Source organism: Epinephelus fuscoguttatus, linkage group LG16 (assembly GCF_011397635.1).
Source record: "Epinephelus fuscoguttatus linkage group LG16, E.fuscoguttatus.final_Chr_v1".
NCBI lineage: Eukaryota > Metazoa > Chordata > Actinopteri > Perciformes > Serranidae > Epinephelus > Epinephelus fuscoguttatus.
Genome location: NC_064767.1, coordinates 16,839,047 through 16,857,080, shown reverse-complemented (window position 1 = coordinate 16,857,080; position 18,034 = coordinate 16,839,047). Strand labels below are relative to the sequence as shown.

Here is an 18,034-nt window from a genome sequence, read left to right as displayed (position 1 = left end):
TGTGACCTGTAGTGTAAAAAGTTCTTTGAGTAGTTGGAAGATTAGAAAGGCGGTATACAAGTGCAGGTCCATTTATTTATTTAGTCTCTCCTTCAAACTCAGTGCCGAATAATTTTGATCGATCTTCATGCGCTGCTTGGACGGACATGGACAGAATACGTGCCTAAAGATGGCAGACAGTTGCAGAAATTTTAAATGGCTGAGCAGGCAAAGATTTGCGTGTCATGCCGACTGCTTCAAAGCAGTTTGTCCCGGAAATCAATGCTGAATGTAACCTTTCCCACTTAACACAAAAGCCAAATGTAAGTTGGTGTTGATGGTTTTTTTGTCCAGTGGGAAAGGTTGGGTTAAGAACTGCGGCATCATCTGGTGTGATTTCACCAGCTATGATCATTGTGCTCAACCCCTTTTAAAGTGTGTGTTTAGTGCTGGTGTCCCATAGGCTCCACATATCAATCACCAAAAACTTTTTATCAGCAGGTGCAATCAGAATATGTGGGAAGCAACGTCTCGAGTGAGGACGTCCTTGTTTATGCATGTTTGTGGCTATATGCAGTGATCTGACTTGTTCCAATCCCCATGTGTTTGCCGCACACAGTAGGAAAATACTCATGAATAATTTAGATAAGAAATAAAAGTGTATGTTTACTGCCTTGGCTGTTTCATAAACTAATGCAACCATTTCTCCTTCACCTAGGGATGCTGTGTGGATCTGAGGAAAGCATTTGACAGTGCACACTCTCCTCACCTGTGAGATTTCGGAGAACTCAGTCGAGATTGGGGAAATCAACCGGAAGAAATAGAATAGTGTTTGTGTCTGAACCTCAATATTCTCCTTCAATCTTTTATGCAACATCTGCTGTTTTCCCGTTCACACATTTTCACTCTCCCAAGTCTTCATTCAAATACACATTTCCCCGGTTTCAGTGGTGTATGACCACTTTAAAGTCTCTGCATGTACAATCTGTCCTCAGGGATCCAACCATAATGAATGGTTAAGCTGACAGTCATCGGCGAGCAGTGAGGGTTTTTTTGCATAAATCTGGACACTCCCCTCACAGCCTTTGGCAGGTCAATAAACGGCGTAGTAGAGAGGAGATTAAGGAAAGTGGTGGAGGGGGGGATTTTCCCTACTTGTCAACTCTGTGTTGTTCCACTCATTAAGCACAGTGAGATTAAGCTGGTGTCGAGGCTGAGGGGGATCTGTGGTTCGTGGCGGGTTGGATCGGCATGCATGCAGTGGGCGCAGTCAGAAGCTCGTCATAGGCCTATGAACAGGCAGGGCTGCGAGGAAAACAGACAATTAAATCAATAACACAACAGTCAGCAGATCACCGCGCCAGCTACTGCACCCCCCCCCCTCCCTTGCTGTTTTGGAATAAAAAACTCATTTTAAAAAAGCCTCTCTCCTCTTCAGCTTCGGGTTACTCACAAAAGTAAAGAGTTGTAAAAGTTTGGTTCTGTTGTCATTTTATGACATCTCTACTCTTAAACCTACAACTCCAAAGTAATCAAAGATAACCCAAGTTAAATAGACGCGGCATGACAAACTTTAAAGTATAAAATTGACTTTTAAACACTTCAAGGTTTCGGAGCTTTATAGTATTCACTCTGCAGTACATTACCAAACTGGTATCAACAATTACTGTGAAAGAAATTTGGCAAGATTTTAGTTGGACTAAAATCTCCAGGGCAATCTCATGAAGCAGAGTGCCAAACAATGAAATTGCGTATGACTCCCCGGGAAATTAATAGAATTATTTCACTGACTTTACTGCCAGCTCTCTCAGAGTTACTTCTTCACCTTTTCACCCTGTAAAGGTTTATAGTGCGAGTACTTAAATCAAATCAAGTAACGTTTTATTTATCAAATACAAAATAATACACACTGTGGGCAGTAAGATTCTTTTGTGCCTGTAGCTCCAGAAAGCAACTAACAAATAGGAAAAAAATGAATACAACAGAATAAAGTCACATAAAATAAAACATTTTACAAAAGGAACAATAAAAGAGAATGTTTTAAAGAGGTGAAACAGTGAAACAGTAAGACCATGAGTGAGTTTCAGAAAAATTTAAATATAGTCATATGCAGTGTATGATTTATAATAAATTGTAATGATGAATTATGAATTGTGTGTAATGAGTTATTGATGCATGAAGGTCACCGGTTCAGCACCCCGATGGCCTACAAGAAAAAAATATAATGATAAATTTAATACATACAGAGGCACATATATTCATACAGTGCAGTATATGCATATGAAAGTATAGCATGTTGGAGTGGTGAAGGTCAACTGCTAGGCTGCAGACCATCAAATGAAAAAAAAAAACTGTTTTTCATTTAGCGAGTCATCCCTGTGTTCACAGCAGCTTTACAGCCACCAAACGTGGATGTTTTTCTTTCACAAAGTTGGTGTTTTGTAACACGCTTGTTAAATCACAAGTGCCCACCCCACCTGCACTCCTGACGAGACCACTCCCTTCAGGCCTGTGAGTGTCTTTTCTCTCCAAAGATGCCAGGCAGGACAAAGAGAGGACTGATGTGAGTGGTGTATGGACTTTTCACCTTTCATAATGTTTTACTCTATTCATCCTGTACCTATTATTTCAAGTCAACATATTGTTTTGTGCTTATTTTTCCAAGATTCCTGAGTTTAAACATTAGAGGCATTAATGACGTGAGTTAAATAATAACCTAATTTACTAATATTATTTGTATTATCATTATTTTTTGACATTATGCAGAGCAGTAACATTTTGTTTCAGTATTTCTTTTTATAGAAAAAAGTAATCTGACAACCACCTAAGAACTATTCACCCACCATGTCTGTAGTGAACAGCTCCCTGGATCCTGTGCTTGAATGCACACCCCAACATGTGAACCAACGTCAGCAGGTTTTTCACAGCCAGTTGCTGCGTTTCCAGCTGGGATTGTGCCAACCAAAGCAGGTATTATTGTCCAAAACATGATCTTTTCCCAGCCATTACCTAGTGGTTTCTATGCCTAAACCCAACCACACGTTAACCACAGCATTGTTGAAACATAAAGGAACATTAAGTTTCAACATATCCACTAAATAAAAACGTACAAGAGTAACTGTGGGTACACATCTTTTGGTTTGCAGAAATTAACAATGCCAAAATGTATTCTGATGATTGGGTTGCAACTATGTGACTAACTATGCAAGGGCAACTTTGATTTACTTTTAGTTTATGTTCTTTATTTAGTTCCCCAGCTCCTGGGGAAAATAACTCGGTGACTTTGGTTTGCTTAATGACTTTCTTCCTCCTCTAAAAGGATTAAATGTCTTTTGTGATTTTATCCATACTGATACAGCTTTCGTAAGGGAATTTAAGGAACTTTTATTTGCACTTCTGCTACTTTAACTGCATGAAAACAATCAGCAGTTATTTTTTATTCCTTTCGGAGATGCTAATGTGCAGTGTTTCAAGCAAATAAACTAAGCTTAGCACCCCCTTTGTTTAAAATCTTAATGTAATTCTTGAATCTGTCAAATTTTTCTGGGGCACCCACTAGCTCACCTGGTAGCGGCAGGCGCCCCATGTACAACAGCTACGTCCCTGCCGCAGCGTCCGCAGGCTCCATTCCAACTCATTACCCTTTGTTGCATGCCATTCCCCGTCTCTCCTCCCCATTTCATGCTATAGCTATCCCAACAAATAAAGGCAAAAAGCCCCAAAAATATATTTCAAAAAATCTGATGACACAGTTTTTATGTAGAAAATTGGTGCAGTCTATGTGCAGCTCTTTTTTTTAGCTCATCCATTCTCAGTGTTGCCAGGGTATTCCCCCAATGTCTTTTTGAATACTGCCTCTAGGAGGTGCAAAGAAAGAAAATTCTAAATCCTACACACAGGAACTTTAAATATAGCAAACTACAGAAGTGAAAACTCACAGAAATAGATAAATAACTGAAGGAAGCAGTATTCATTGAGGGGCAATGATGTAAACTAAAGAATGTTGGCTTTCACACAGTGGTGTTAGCTGTGCTAAGCTGTATAAAGTTATTCTCAGGACCTTTTTCTCACAGTACAGTCATTTGTTTGTGCATACCGTAGCCCTTTAACTTCCAAGACAACAGCTTGTTCACAGAGAGTATTGCCACAAACTAAAAGCTTGTTTTCCAGGTGTATACATTTTTAGTCATCTTCGTGACTTATTGCAGGTTTTTCTTCTGTTTCCATTGACTAAAGACATGTTGTAATTATTGGATTGTGTTGGGCAGTACAGGTTAACAGGACTTTATACACCATTAGGCACAGTCACGAACTTCCAAGAAACTTGGAGAAATCTAAGAAATCTGAGATGTCGGTATAATCAATATTGCTCGTTTTCCAGGGAAGTACATTTCTCTCCGTGCCTCTCACACTGTCTCACTGTCTCTATTAGGCTACTCCCTCTCGTCATTTCATTTTCTCTCTCGTCTCAGTTTCTCATTAACACTGCTGCCCTGTTGGCTCCTCGCCTCCTCTGTTCCCCCCCTTTGTGCAGCTACAGAGCCACTTCTCTTTTTCCTTTGCTCGATTCAGCCCCCTTCACCATCTCTCATAAACAATGTGTCAGATGTATGAAAGTAACGGGGGGGCAGGAGACATCCAATTAAAAGCACAATGCATTATTATTTCACAGCTCCCCCTCTCTGCCGTCTCCCGAAGCCCTTCAGATTATATAACAGCTCAGTGTCACCGGAGCCAGCCTGTGGAGGACAAGTTAAGGGGGTCTTCGCCGATGATGCAGCTCAGCGACTCTGGACTTTCCCCAGCAGCTTGCGTACTACCCCTCACTCCTCCTCCTTCTCCTCCTCCTCCTCCTTCCTCCCTTTGCCATATCCACCCACCCATCCACCCACCAGCCCACCCTCTCCCTGCCTTCCTAACACACACATACACACATACACTCAATCACGAATGCACAGGGATTGCAGCAACAGCAGCAGCACAGCGAGATGGAGATCTCCGCTGCGTGTGTGAGTGCCTATTCCCGGTGAGTGCGGGGACAAGAGCGAATGAGTGTCAGTGATGCTTGAATGAGGTGTATAAGGGAGAGGAGAGCAGAGTAAAAGGCAGGAAGGGGGATATCAGTAAGGACCCGATGAGGTTTTGAGGCAATGTCTTTCTGCTTTTTTCCCTCTCCCATCCCGATAACCTGAATCTTTGCCGGATGTGCCACAACTACTCCAGCTGTCACTGCACCGGCTGCCTCTCTCTCAGTCCTCCCGCAGCCTGTGAGAGCTGCTCCAGTGGCTGGACGGTACCCTGGCACCCACTGAATACATGGATGAACACTGGCTCTACAGGGGATCTGCGCTTTCTTGTCCTTTGCACCTCTGATCTGTTTCTCAAGGTAAGAGTTGTGCTTCCTTTTCTTGGAGTTGCACACATATTCACAGGTACTGCAAAAAGAGTGGGGGATTCATCCGGTCTGCCTTTTAAAATCTTAATTTAATCAAAGTGGATATCAGAGGCATGCGAGAATTGGGGTAAAATACTGTTAAAGTCTTTTGGCTAGTGATGCATGCATGTGTATGATCCCTGTGTGCATTAGATATGGATAAATTAGGGAGGGGGCATTTCTGCATCCAAGCATTGAAAGGTTTAATGACTAATCAGGAGAACACGTCAAGGTTTTTCCTTCACAACTGAACATGAAGATGAGCAGTGATGTAATCTGACTTTGATTTATATACTTATCATAATGCGTGTCTTTGCAGCCTTTGACAGACATGCAGTATTTATCTGATGATGCAGAGGCTGATTATCGAGATAGCTGTACTTGTGAATTGTCTGGGCTTGATAGTGAGGAATATTGATGAGCACTCACTAATAGACTATTTTATATTGTGCTGTGATGGACTGCCAGGATGATGATCATTTATTGGAAAACACCTATCGCATTAAGTGGCGTAGACTGTATGACAAATTCATATGCGATGAGTGATTTGCTCCTCAAGGCTGAATTTGATAAGAGGTGGATTCAGACTTATTATGACTAATGACATGTGCGATCCAGGAAGCTCTGGGGTGCTGCATCACATAGAGAGCTGCACTTATATTTGCTCAGTCGTTGCCTCTCTCTCTCTCTCTCTCTCTCTCCCTCTCTCTCACCCTCTCTCTGTTCCTCTATTTTCCACACGTCATTCCTTGACTACCTGAATTTACAGGAAACACTGACAGGGTACAGCTTTAAGGTGCCAAACACTCTGTGGCTTGTCTGTCTCAGCATCTTTTTCCCTTATAAATCATCTTTTACATTACACCCAAGTCAATCATCACATCGACCTGAGTACATGTATGCCCATAGCCCAGCCCCTTATTAATCAATGAACTCATCAGGGTGATGCACTACAGATGTAAGCTCTGGCGTGAGAGGCAGACACTGTCGTCTCCATCATGTTATACCAAAAAGAAAAAAGAACGACAATAGCAGGAAAGTATGCGATCACAAAAAAATGCCCCTCTGCATATCAGCCTCTCCAAACTTACTCTTCCCAAGGATCCATTTCACAGCCAGTGCTCTCATCCAGGAGATAGAGGGATGGGACCCTTTTAAAACCTCCCGCTATTCCCCATAACAGAAAGTGCTGCTCAGTGATAAATCTTTTAAGCCAATGTCATAAAGCAAACTTTCACAGGTGTAGCCGGCAGCACGGATAGATACAGATAGCTCTGGACGACTGCTGGAAGAAGATGGTGTGTGTGTATGTGTGTGTGTGCGTGACTGTGGAGATCTCAAAACAGGCTGGGATTGCTTTCAAAAATTGAACAAAAGACAATATAAAAATCTGGGACCAAAGGGGCTTACATTGTTGCAGGAAGAAGAGCGTGATGGTGTGTTGAGAAAAAGATTACTGCAACGCGGAGGGTGTAGGGGCCGGAACCTATACTGTACATTTGCACGGTGCGAAAAGGAATGCATATGACTACGCACGCACATAACCTTATGGATCGGACAAAGGCAGCGATATCTCGTCCTTTGCATTGTGCTTAGTTGGTGCAATGTCACGCTCTGTAATTTATGCAAATAATGAGAGAAAATCCCTCATACAAAATGGATACATTGCACAGCAACAATGCATACAGTAGAACACACGGGGGGATGACAAGCACAGCAGCATTTGCCTTGTGATACACACTTGATTGCACATATTAGTAAAATGATGAGCTGTAGCACTGACAACCATCCCTTGATGCACTTAGATTGAATAGATGGTGCAGTGGAGGTTACTGTATGGGGCCACTATAATACCATTAGTTAACCATTAATGAGAGTGGCTAGACAGTGTTATCCTATGTAAATATCCTACAGATGCACTTCAGTAATTATTGCGTTGATGCAGGCTGTCAAGGATGTAAGGCAATCTACGCCGCCTCTTTCTCCCTGCCTTGCAATGGGGCATAAATCATGAGTCAGCAGTGTTGTAGACCTGCTGTTGCATGGAAAATGGATCCAACCTCCCTATTAACAATTTTTACACACAACCACGTTTCAACGTTGTGGTCATAAGAAATCAATCATGATACTGTAGCGAAAGGTGCTTTTTTTCTCTCCTCCCTTGTACATGCAGCGTTTTAGCGTGAAGAACTGAAGGGCAATTGCAACAGACAACGTGGTCTGCCAGGGTACATAAGGAGATTTCAGAGGATTACTTTTGCAATTTTAGAGTCAATGCATTATTCATAATCCTTTGGATAGCTGAGGCCAAATCAGGGAAGGACCTCAGGTCATTAGCAGAGATATAGCTTGCTTTGAGAGGAGGAAGAGGAGGAGTAAGAGAGAGAAGACGAGGAGGAGAAGGAGATTCTCGCTCAACCATGTGAATATATTCATGTGTCACGTCAGCCTCTCCTCTCAGTCTGCGTCTATCTGACTCCCAACAATAATAAGTCATTGAGGAGCTTTTCTTGATTCCCTTTGTGTGAATCACCATTTAGCTGCTTTACATGCCTTACATGGCTGCATGGGAAATTGTTCGCGCTCAGACGAGACTTCCTGCAGATGTGATTACCTTTTCAGTGGTGTGAGATTGGTATTTCTGAGTGTGAAATAGTATGATCCCGTGTGAATCAGCCTCGAACAAATTTCTTTTTATCCGTGGAACCGCTTCTGACAAACAACTTGCGCTAAAATCAAAGTGCATACTAGGCTATGTTTCAGAACAAATACCACCCCCAATAAAATCCAGCTGCTCCGAAATTCCAAAACAACTGTGCGTAAATTCATGACACAGCATACCATATTGTTCTTGTATAATGAGACTGAGCTTAGTTGCTTGTTATTTTTTTCTCCTCATCTGGCACTGAATGCATCGCGGCGACTGAAGTGACACTAGAAGCGGTTGGCATGCGGTTTCTTTGCAGCATTAATGGGAAGCAAGATGAAACATGGTTGCCTCTAAATATATTCCATTTCATCAACACTTTGAGCTGAGGGTTAGGTTACAGTGGACAGTTTGCAAGGTGAAACGCATGGCAGGACTCCCAAGAAATACAACCTCATGCTTTTTATTATCAGTCCCTGTCTGCTGTTGTGTGTGTGTGTGTGTGTGTGTATGTGTATGTACACACACTCCGTAAGATGCTGGCAAGGGCCTCTCTTTGAAAATGTGACAATACGGCCCACGCACACTAATACATACACTAATGCATGTATGGACACTCACACAAAAGACAATGCAGAGTCACCAGGCACGAAGGCAGTTTTGGGATCCTTAAAAAGTGTGTATTCTCTTTATGCTCTTTACACATTAAGTCATTACTGGGACTCAACATGCGCTGCAGATATAGATCAGCTGCAGATCAGAAATTAACATTAATCTTATCTACCCGTTCCTTTCCTTTCACTAATTTCATGGGAGTAGCGAAACTGACAGTTAGGAAACGTCTCTTCAGTATGAATTTCCCCAACAGAACAATCACATTGATGGATTTACAATGTCTCCGAATGATAAAACATGATTACTTTCAGGGAAGCGGCGACACCATGAATAGCTTGCTTTTGTGTGGTAATAAATGATTCATTGGAGTTTATTTATCGTGTGGTGTCTTGTCATATGAAAATGATTAACCAGCTCTTTCTGATGTTTCCTTTCAACCATATCAGACATCATTTCATTTCCTTGTGCTGCTTGATATATTTCATGCTCCAGCTATGAAATGTGTTTCTGCGCGGATGAGACAGAAAATGCAGTATTTCTCATTTGATCGTATGGACCTTAATTTGAAACTCTGCATGGGGGGTGACTACAGCGGCAAGCTGTTGTATTACGAAAGTCAGTTTTTGCTCCTTTGTCTGGTCAAAGCAGTTTGTGATTTATTACATAATCAATATACATCAAGCTTTGCCATTGGAAATATGTAAAAATGGAGGAAAGATTTCATAATGATGACATAAAAGTGATTTAAACTATTTGGTAATGATGAATTAAACATAAGAAATTAGTCAGGCTACTAATAATGTGAGAAATTCATGTTAATGTTTGGTGCATCATTAGTCGTGTATGACAGCAGTCAAACAAGACAGATCTTGTAAATGAAGCACACTGATTTCAGCACATCATATTGCTGCATTCACAAACACAAGAAGTTATGATTGGCCATTCCTTAGCCCCGGTTGAGCAAGCTTTGAACACAGCAGTACCTCAGTCAACTTTCCCCTGTCCTGTTGTGTTAGATATGCAATGTGCTTGGCTCATATATGTTGAAAAGACGACCAAAATTTTGATTAAAAGATGCGGCTGGGGGACTCTCACAGTCTTCACAGACACATTGCAATGTATATAGTCACATCTTGAGTTGGCTGATGTTATCAGAATGCTGGCTAGCTACATTAGCTGCCTAACGCACCACATCAAGAGGAGTTAGCGTATGTCAGATCACCAACATCAGCCAGGTTTGCTTCCTCCTTATTTCTGTGGTATTGGTAAGCGATTCAGAAAAGGTCTCTGAAAAGGCTAATGACCCTTTGTATTATCACTGTAAGGCTACGTGCCGCCCAAAGTAACGAATGCAACTTCCTACAGTAAAGACAAACCAGTGTGAGGTCAGCACCATGGTCTGTATTCAGTAATAAATGCATAGAGTAGCCTACTTAACCGATCCCCAGAGGGGGAAAGGCGACACATACCTGGCTTTGCACAGGCATTATTGACTGATCGTCTTGTCATCGTCTGTCTCTTCTTCTCCCTTTTTCATTGAGACTGGAAGCTTCATTTTGCGCCATTTTGCCTTGTTCTTAATGATTAACATGGCGGCACAGTGATGCAGTGGTTAGCATTGTTGCCTTACAGCAAGAGGGCTCCTGGTTCAAACCTGGGGTGGGGGAGCCCTTCTGTGTGTGGGTTTCTCCAGGTACTCTGACTAAATTGCCGGTAGGTGTGAATGTGAGTGTGAATGGTTGTCTGTCTCTATGTGTCAGCCCTGAGCTTGTTAGGCATCCTGTCCAGGGTGTGCCCCACCTCTCGCCCAGTGTCAGCTGGGATAGGCTCCAGCCCTCCTGCTGCAAGCGGTTTCAAAAACTGAATGAATGAATAATAGTTAACAGTGTGAACATATCCTTACATTGCATACTGTCGTCCCTACTGTCGGCTTCTTGAAGCTGTCGTGCCTGACGCCCAGAAACTATCTAATAAACACTGCAGCACACAGCATCCCCATATTCCTTTTTGTCAAGTTTGTCCAAGTTAGCAACAGTAACTAAGGGCAGGACTTTGGATCAGTCAATTTTATTGATTTACCAATGACAAACAACCATAGGTGTAAATTCTTGGAGGGATGCAGAGGACATGTCCCCATCAGTATTAAGAATGTATGCATTTTTACCCCCCCAGTAGACATGAGAGTAACAGAGGACTTTTGTATTTACCATAAATCAATACATACAGTGCACAAAGTGATGCATAAAACTTTATCTGAATGCATGTGCAAGTGCAATGCGAGCGTTTGATGCTTACATTTTCTGGCAGAGGACCCCCCACCCCTCTATTTTATATGTGGCACACCAAACCTACACCCTTGTAAACAACTGTGGTTTGAATGCTTCAAAGCAATTATTTCAATTTCCATCATTTAGAAACCATATGCTAAAACATTTGTTAGAAATATGCCTCACACTTCTTGGAGACTTTAACACTCCTAAACCCATTACTGTGTGACCTGTGTGTGTCCCAAGCTGCCTGTATAATAAAAAGTTGTCACAAACAGTAATCTGTAAACATTTAAAGTTTAAGGTCACTTCAGCCGGCCAACTCACACGGAACAGATTTATTATGTGATGGCGGAGTATGTGCGGACTTTAGATGTGATGTCTTGGCTCTGACCTCGTCACTCCACTCAGCACAGCAGAGATCGGGGAGTGGAGATCATAAATTTCCCCCTGGGGACTTTGGACTCAGAGCCTCCAGGTGGATACAGGTGGAGAGGCCTCACACCAGCTATTATGCAGAGTCTAGTATGTGTGGGCCACAGCTGCTGTGTGGTCATTTGCTCTTGCAGGAACCTCAGACCACAAGGGGAATTTATTATACTAGACTCCTGCTACAAGTGAGCCAACTGCTGCACAGCTATACCTTAACAAAACATCTCCAACCATTGTGGGTACGATACTATCAAGTAATCTAAATGCTGAAGAATGCACAAAATCTTATCAAATGCCATGTAGCATTGATAAGACGGTGACCATAAGTGTGTGTGTGTGTATAGGAAGCTTGAGGTTGGCAGTGAGTGTGGTTGAGTGTATCGGTGCAGAGAACAGGAGCTCAGACGTTTAGATGTAATTATGATATGAAGAACAGTAAAGCGAGCTGTCACATGAACCCATTTGTTTGAGTTGGAATGCTTCCCTAATGTAAAGCCAAACAGGATCTGTGTGGATAAAATGTAAATGTGACTCTTCTGTGTGCAACAAAAGACTTCCCCATGAAGCCAAGAGAACTGGCTGTGTGCGAGGCCGCAGCGTGTTTAAACCATTAAAGCTCATATACAGCGTTACCCTCTAAAAGAAATTGGAGTCTGCAGTGATCTGATAGGAAACCCCAAATATGACATGAGCCGAGGGGGAAATAAGCCACAAAACCAACTGAGCCCAAAACACTTAATACTGAAACATGAGTACTGCTGTTTCACCACAGCATAAACAAGTCATACTGCATTTGTAAAACCAGAGGAAAAATAAGGTTTGCTACTCAAAGTTATCTTTCACATCTACTGGAGAGCAATAACAGCCAGCAGCTTTTGCGGTCCTATAGTTTAATGATATTGTCAAGCACACAAACATCTCCTAAAAAGCATAAACTCACATTCCCACATAAATAAATATATGTTAGAGTAACCGGCAAACACTTGAGTTGATTAGGTAAAGCCATGATCTGGCACAACACCCCGAGTTAACGGCAAAACTGTGTTTCAAGCTGGAGGTGTGTATTGGAGGCTGACAACTGACATAAGTCAGTAAACAGAGTTTCTGAATGGTGGCAGCAGGAGCAGGAAGCGTAGCGCAAACACAATTATTATTCCAAAAAGGTGTCCCGGAGCAAATGATCAGACTTTTGGCAGGCGGGCTTGCTTATGAAAAACTACTGTACGTAACTAGCAGTTGCAAGTGTTGTCAATGAGCTGTGCAGCAGAAGGGTTAGCACAGTAAAAAAAAAACTTCCATTCATTTTCAACTCGCCAAGTTGAATCATCAGAACAAAAAATTGAACAACTGTGTTATTAAATATCTGCCTCTTTGATAAAAAAAAAAATTGAAGGCACTTTGTAGCTTTGTAACATAAAAACGTCAGATGAGAAATTAACTACAGCTCCAGTGATGCATTTCCAATAAAACAGCTTAAAATTATGTGTTGCAAAAGTTACAGTAAATAAAAGTGGTGGCAGTAACATAAACCTATAGGCTGCTTATATTATCTGGAAGAGTCCTGTATTTTTTTTATCACACAACACTGAGGATGTCATTAAAAGAGACGTTTGAAATGAGAATACAGAGTAAGGAAAATAATAATCTGTGTGACAAAGCATCAAGTATATGTGACGCCCCCAGAAATGTTTCGTAGTGGTGGCCAGATGGGGCCACTGAGAATCTTCAGGTGGCACACCAAAACCAAAAGTCATAACTAATGTCAGGAAATTGCTTTTGCTCTTGAAGTATATAGGCTCGTTGAAACTTTTTCAGTATAGATTGTTAAGGAATCATATACTGATATACTATAGCTTGTGATTTTAAAGTTGATACGATTCATTATCTAATGGGCCCAGACTAATACCAGTACAGTTAGCATTATGAGTTCTACAACAGTCCTGATTTAATGTGCTGCATTGGGCAGCAACTATTTAACGGCATTTCTCAGTAGTGTGGTGGTAACGTCAGTACTTTCTGAGTCAAATTTCTGCTGCTTTGCTATTGGCTTTTCTTGGCAAGACCCGCCCTACTCTGCCTCTGATTGGCTACATTGCACTTCTTGATTTGTCTCTCATGTGTCTTGCCCATAGACTGTATATATTTAGTGGATTTGCAGTGGACACTTGAAAAATAGACACAACAAGGGCCAAGAAAAGAGCTGAGAGACACAGAACAGTAGTAAGAAGAAAGAGAGGAGAGACATACTGATGTCACGTGTTATTTGCAGGATGTGTTCATGTCCAAATGCCCCCCCGAAAAGATTTAGATCTTTATTTTTTATTGCTTTTCATTAAATGGTTTTATTGACTTAAAAATATATTTTGGAATTCTGGTTTTTAATTACTGACAGAGCCAGAGAACTGACTGAAAGAGGCCAAGACAGAGAAATGCATTAAGTAGGAAGAGGAGAGCGAAAGAGAGATGGCAATAGGCCCACTGATGATGTTGTGTTATGTTGACATGTTCAAAATGTCATAAAGTCTGTTATTTTACAATGAACAGTCGAACTGAATTTGTTTTTTTCCTGCCTATTTGTTTTTCTGACAGTTTTTCTGATCTCTGAGATTCTGCTGCTTTGACATTGGGTAAAAAAGTAAAAGTAGCTTTGCAAGTAGCAAACTACTTTTGCCATTTTTCGTAGCTTATTCATTGTAATGAAACTTAATTTTGATGTAGAGTAACTAGTAGCTTAGCTCACTACGTTTTCCATGTAGCTTCCTCAACACTGTTAATGTGTTATGTATCTGTGTATACACATGTTGCAAGGTCTTGCTCCTCAAATAGATTGGTTGTCCTTTTTCTTAAAAAGACAAGTATACAGCTTTTATATGAAGGAGTACTTTGATTGTAAGGAACAAAAGATCTACTGGGAACAAGCCTGCTCAAGATTAGGGGACTAATGGCTATCCAAAGAACCCATTTTCATTCAGATATCTTTAGGAGGGAGGTCAAGAGACCCCTCTGAAAAAGGCCATGCCAGTTGTTTCCATGACAATATTTAGCCTCGTTTTGGAGAGGAATTTAGCCCCCTTCCTGCCTACAGGATTGGCACCAGTGGGTGCCTTAGATTTCACAAGACACCAATACGAGTGTGCCACAGCCTCTTTAAGACAATATTGATGGACTCCAGTTATTTCAGCTGGGACGGGGGGGCAGTTGTATCAAGTGTTTCATATACATAACCAGATAGTTTGACTTGTAGATGAAATATGCTTTGTGTGTGTGTGTGTGTGTGTGGTTTTCAGTGTTTTACTTTTGGCACATTTCACAACATGTTTTAATAAATGCTGTGCTGTAAATTTTGGATTTGGATTGTGGATCACAGATTGTGTTTTAATAAAGGTTTATATTGTGTTACCAGAGTGTGAAGTTATGGTCCCAGATGAGAAGAGAATCATTTGTTACAGTATCTTACTGAAGCGATTTCAGATCAAATTCCTCCCCAGATGATAACAGAGTAACTTTTTTTTCTCTTTTACCGTTTTCAGGAAATATGGTGAGCAAAGAGGACACCAAATGCGTTGTTCTCTCAAATTCAGATGAATCCGATTCAGAGACAGGCCCATCACACAGCCTCGATGCACAGTCTGGACCAGAATCAGGCAAGCAGCAGGTGAAGAAGAGAAACAAGGCCTTACAAGTGCGTTTTAAGGATATCTGTGACGCTCAGAATGAGCATCGTGGAAAACGCTCTAGATCCATTTCCTGCAAAGTGACACACCGAAAGTACATGACCATGCCTGCCAGACGCTCTATTCCAAATGTTACCAAGAGTACAGGTGTCCAGACATCGCCGGACCTCACTAAGCGATACAAGACTTTCCCTTTTGAGAGGAAAAAGGGACATACATTTAAACATACTGCTTTGGTGGAAGATTATAAAGGACAAAACAATGGTTTTTTGAGTGACATAAAGACGGGAGGAGAGGATGGACAACCTATCGGGGAGTCCTCTAATTACAAGGGTAAGATTGTGGGCCAGACAAAGGCATTGCTTCACCACACTGATGACAGCAGTGATACAGAGGATTTGCTTTCCAGTGCCAACTGTGTGGATGGACCCTCTTGTCCAGACTCTTCACATTTCTCGGAAGAGTGCCATCCGAGCAGCCCTCCTTCCAAAAGAGAAACAGAGTACCAGGTTTGTGGGACAAGGACCAAACACAAAGGATTACCCAAAGAAGACATGGACGCTGGCACTTCCTCAAAGCGCCAGCTGGCTAACTCAGAGTTTTCACAGGAAAAGTCAAAGGGCACGGGCCCTGTCGCTTGGAACTCTTTGACACAGGTGGAGTCTTTAGGAAGCCCGTCTGTGAGCTGTAAACGGAAAAAGGGCACACAGCTAAACGAACAGCAGTCACAGACACTTCCCCATAGTGCCAAATGTTCTGTGCAGTCACAAGGGCAGTGTCGGACAAGGCATGTGTCAGCCTCCTCTAAACTCCAGCAAACAGTTGGGGGGGACGAGGGCTTTCCTCCAAGAGACACAGGAGCCCCAGGCATGGGGAGCAGCCAGCAGATAATGCCCTTATCTGGAGACAAGGATATCAAAGCACAGCTGCAGGCCATGGAGAGCCTCATCAGCTCAAGCCAGGAGACCATCAAGGTCCTACTTGGAGTCATTCAGGAGCTGGAGAAAGGTGAAGCGCAGAGAGAGGGGTGAGTAGAGGAAGCTTTACAGAGCTGTGACTTTATACATGCAACCAAACACACATTAGACACATGATGTACATGTCACAGTGTGCTGTCAGGAAAAACTATGACAAAAGGTAATTCCAAGTCTTGAGTCTCGTAGCTTTGGCCATCACTCTTATTGGTTATCAAGCAATGAATCGCCAAAGAATGGATGTTTACTTTGGGCAGTTTTTGTTAATGACTTCATAGGATCCCCTAGGTTTCTCTTCAAGATAAGTTAACCTGTGATGTTTGTTTAAATGCTGCACTGATGTCTGACTGCTGGTGTTTCTCAATCTGTCAGATTTCTTTTTAGCTCTATCACTGGGTTCCCAGATTTCAGCCGGCCCAGTTTCCAGTAGAAAATGTTGGCATTGTACATTTCAAACAAATCACATCAGCGTTTCTGAAGTGATGTGGTTCAGATTGCTTGTTTATGAGCAGAGTTTCTAATGAGGAGGAGGAGGAGAGGATGGTGGGTGACATGAGACCTAGGTGAGATGGCTGCCAAGTGGCAAACCACTGCTTGACACCAGCTGTGTTTGTGGTGTCGAAAGTTGGTATTTTTAACGATGCGGCTTGACATTACCAGCAGTGTTTGTGGCAACAAAAGCAGATATTTTTTTCGGAAGACGTCCCGGACATGTCTATCCAAGGTTGTGGTGACAAATCCGGATGTTCTAAAGCCAAAACGATCTTATCCTGACCCTGACCAGCTAATCATGTTAATCACAGCAATGTCACAACATAAATTTGAAAACTGAAACACAACGAAGCATTAAGTTTCAATGTATTGGCTACATATGAAACTTACAAATGTATTGTATCTGTGGTTTGCAAATATACAATGCCAAGATTTATTCTGTCAATTCAGATGTTTCGGCAATGAACATTGTTAGCGCAATGTCATTGTGAGTAATTGCAATCATAGCCTGAGCCACAAAAATAGCACGTAAGTTGTTTGGCATGTATGTTTACTATCTTAGTTTAGCATATTAGAATGCTAACACTTGCTAATTAGCACCAAAAACAAAGCACAGCCAAGGTTAATGGGAGTGGCATTAGTTTGCAGATATTTGGACATGCACTGAATTGTTGAAACAGAAATTTTAACCTTCATGATTGCACTAGATGACTGGTGTACCAAACTTCACAGCAGGTCATTGAATATTTAAAAATATGTCAATAAAACCCTAAAAAGTCAACCTTATGATGACACTAGAAGAAACATCAGGCTTCACCCTTTGGGAGCCATGGATATCTGAGCAAAATGTGCTGCCAGTCCAGTAAGTAGATGTTGAGATATTTTGCTGAAAGAGTGAAGACTTTGATCTGCACATGGCATTAGAGCAACAGTGGGAAAATTACTGAGCCATACCTCTAGCATGGCTAAGAAAAAATGGTGATATGATCAACCGTCAAGGTCTAATGGGACACTCCAGACTCAGAGCACAATACCTGTTAGCACTGTCTCTCTCTCTCTCTCTCTCTGTAAATTTAATGCAAGAGCAAGAGCACCTCCAGTGATTCTTTATGTGTCATATTTCATGAGAGATGTACCTGTAAAGGAGAAAATGCATTAACAAGCTTCATAAAGTCCTCATGCCATGTCCGCAGCCAGACTCACAAGCATCGCAATTGTAAGAATCAATGTACTCCATCTCTAAAACCCATAGCAACACAAAGCAAATTGTATTTAAGTCTTATCCATATCCAGTGGAGAACAAGGCACCCCAGTGTGGCTCTGTGGAACTTGGTTTTTAAAGGCCCAATTAGTGCAGCCTCATAACGCTTTGCCTTTCATCTCCGCAAAACGGAGCCTGCTATAGTGCCTTCACTGCGTGTTGTGTTCCTTCAGCATTATTAGAGAGGTGCAGTTACAGGATGCAAAGCCTGCCGTCCACAGTATGTTCCCAATACTCTTCTTTTTTTTGCATGGGTGGA

General features: G+C 41.9%; 1 protein-coding gene across 1 annotated transcript in view; it reads left to right on the top strand.

The window, feature by feature from the left end:
• The first annotated feature begins 2,563 nt into the window (after positions 1 to 2,563).
• Positions 2,564 to 18,034, top strand: part of LOC125903625 (inhibitory synaptic factor 2A-like) — a 35,135-nt gene continuing 19,664 nt past the window's right edge. The window contains exons 1-5 of the mRNA XM_049600661.1: positions 2,564 to 2,678; positions 2,841 to 2,949; positions 4,652 to 5,005; positions 5,203 to 5,365; positions 14,905 to 16,075. Of these exons, the coding sequence (XP_049456618.1) occupies positions 14,910 to 16,075 (1,166 nt within the window). The 5' untranslated portion in view covers positions 2,564 to 2,678; positions 2,841 to 2,949; positions 4,652 to 5,005; positions 5,203 to 5,365; positions 14,905 to 14,909. The remainder of the gene's footprint in view (positions 2,679 to 2,840; positions 2,950 to 4,651; positions 5,006 to 5,202; positions 5,366 to 14,904; positions 16,076 to 18,034) is intronic.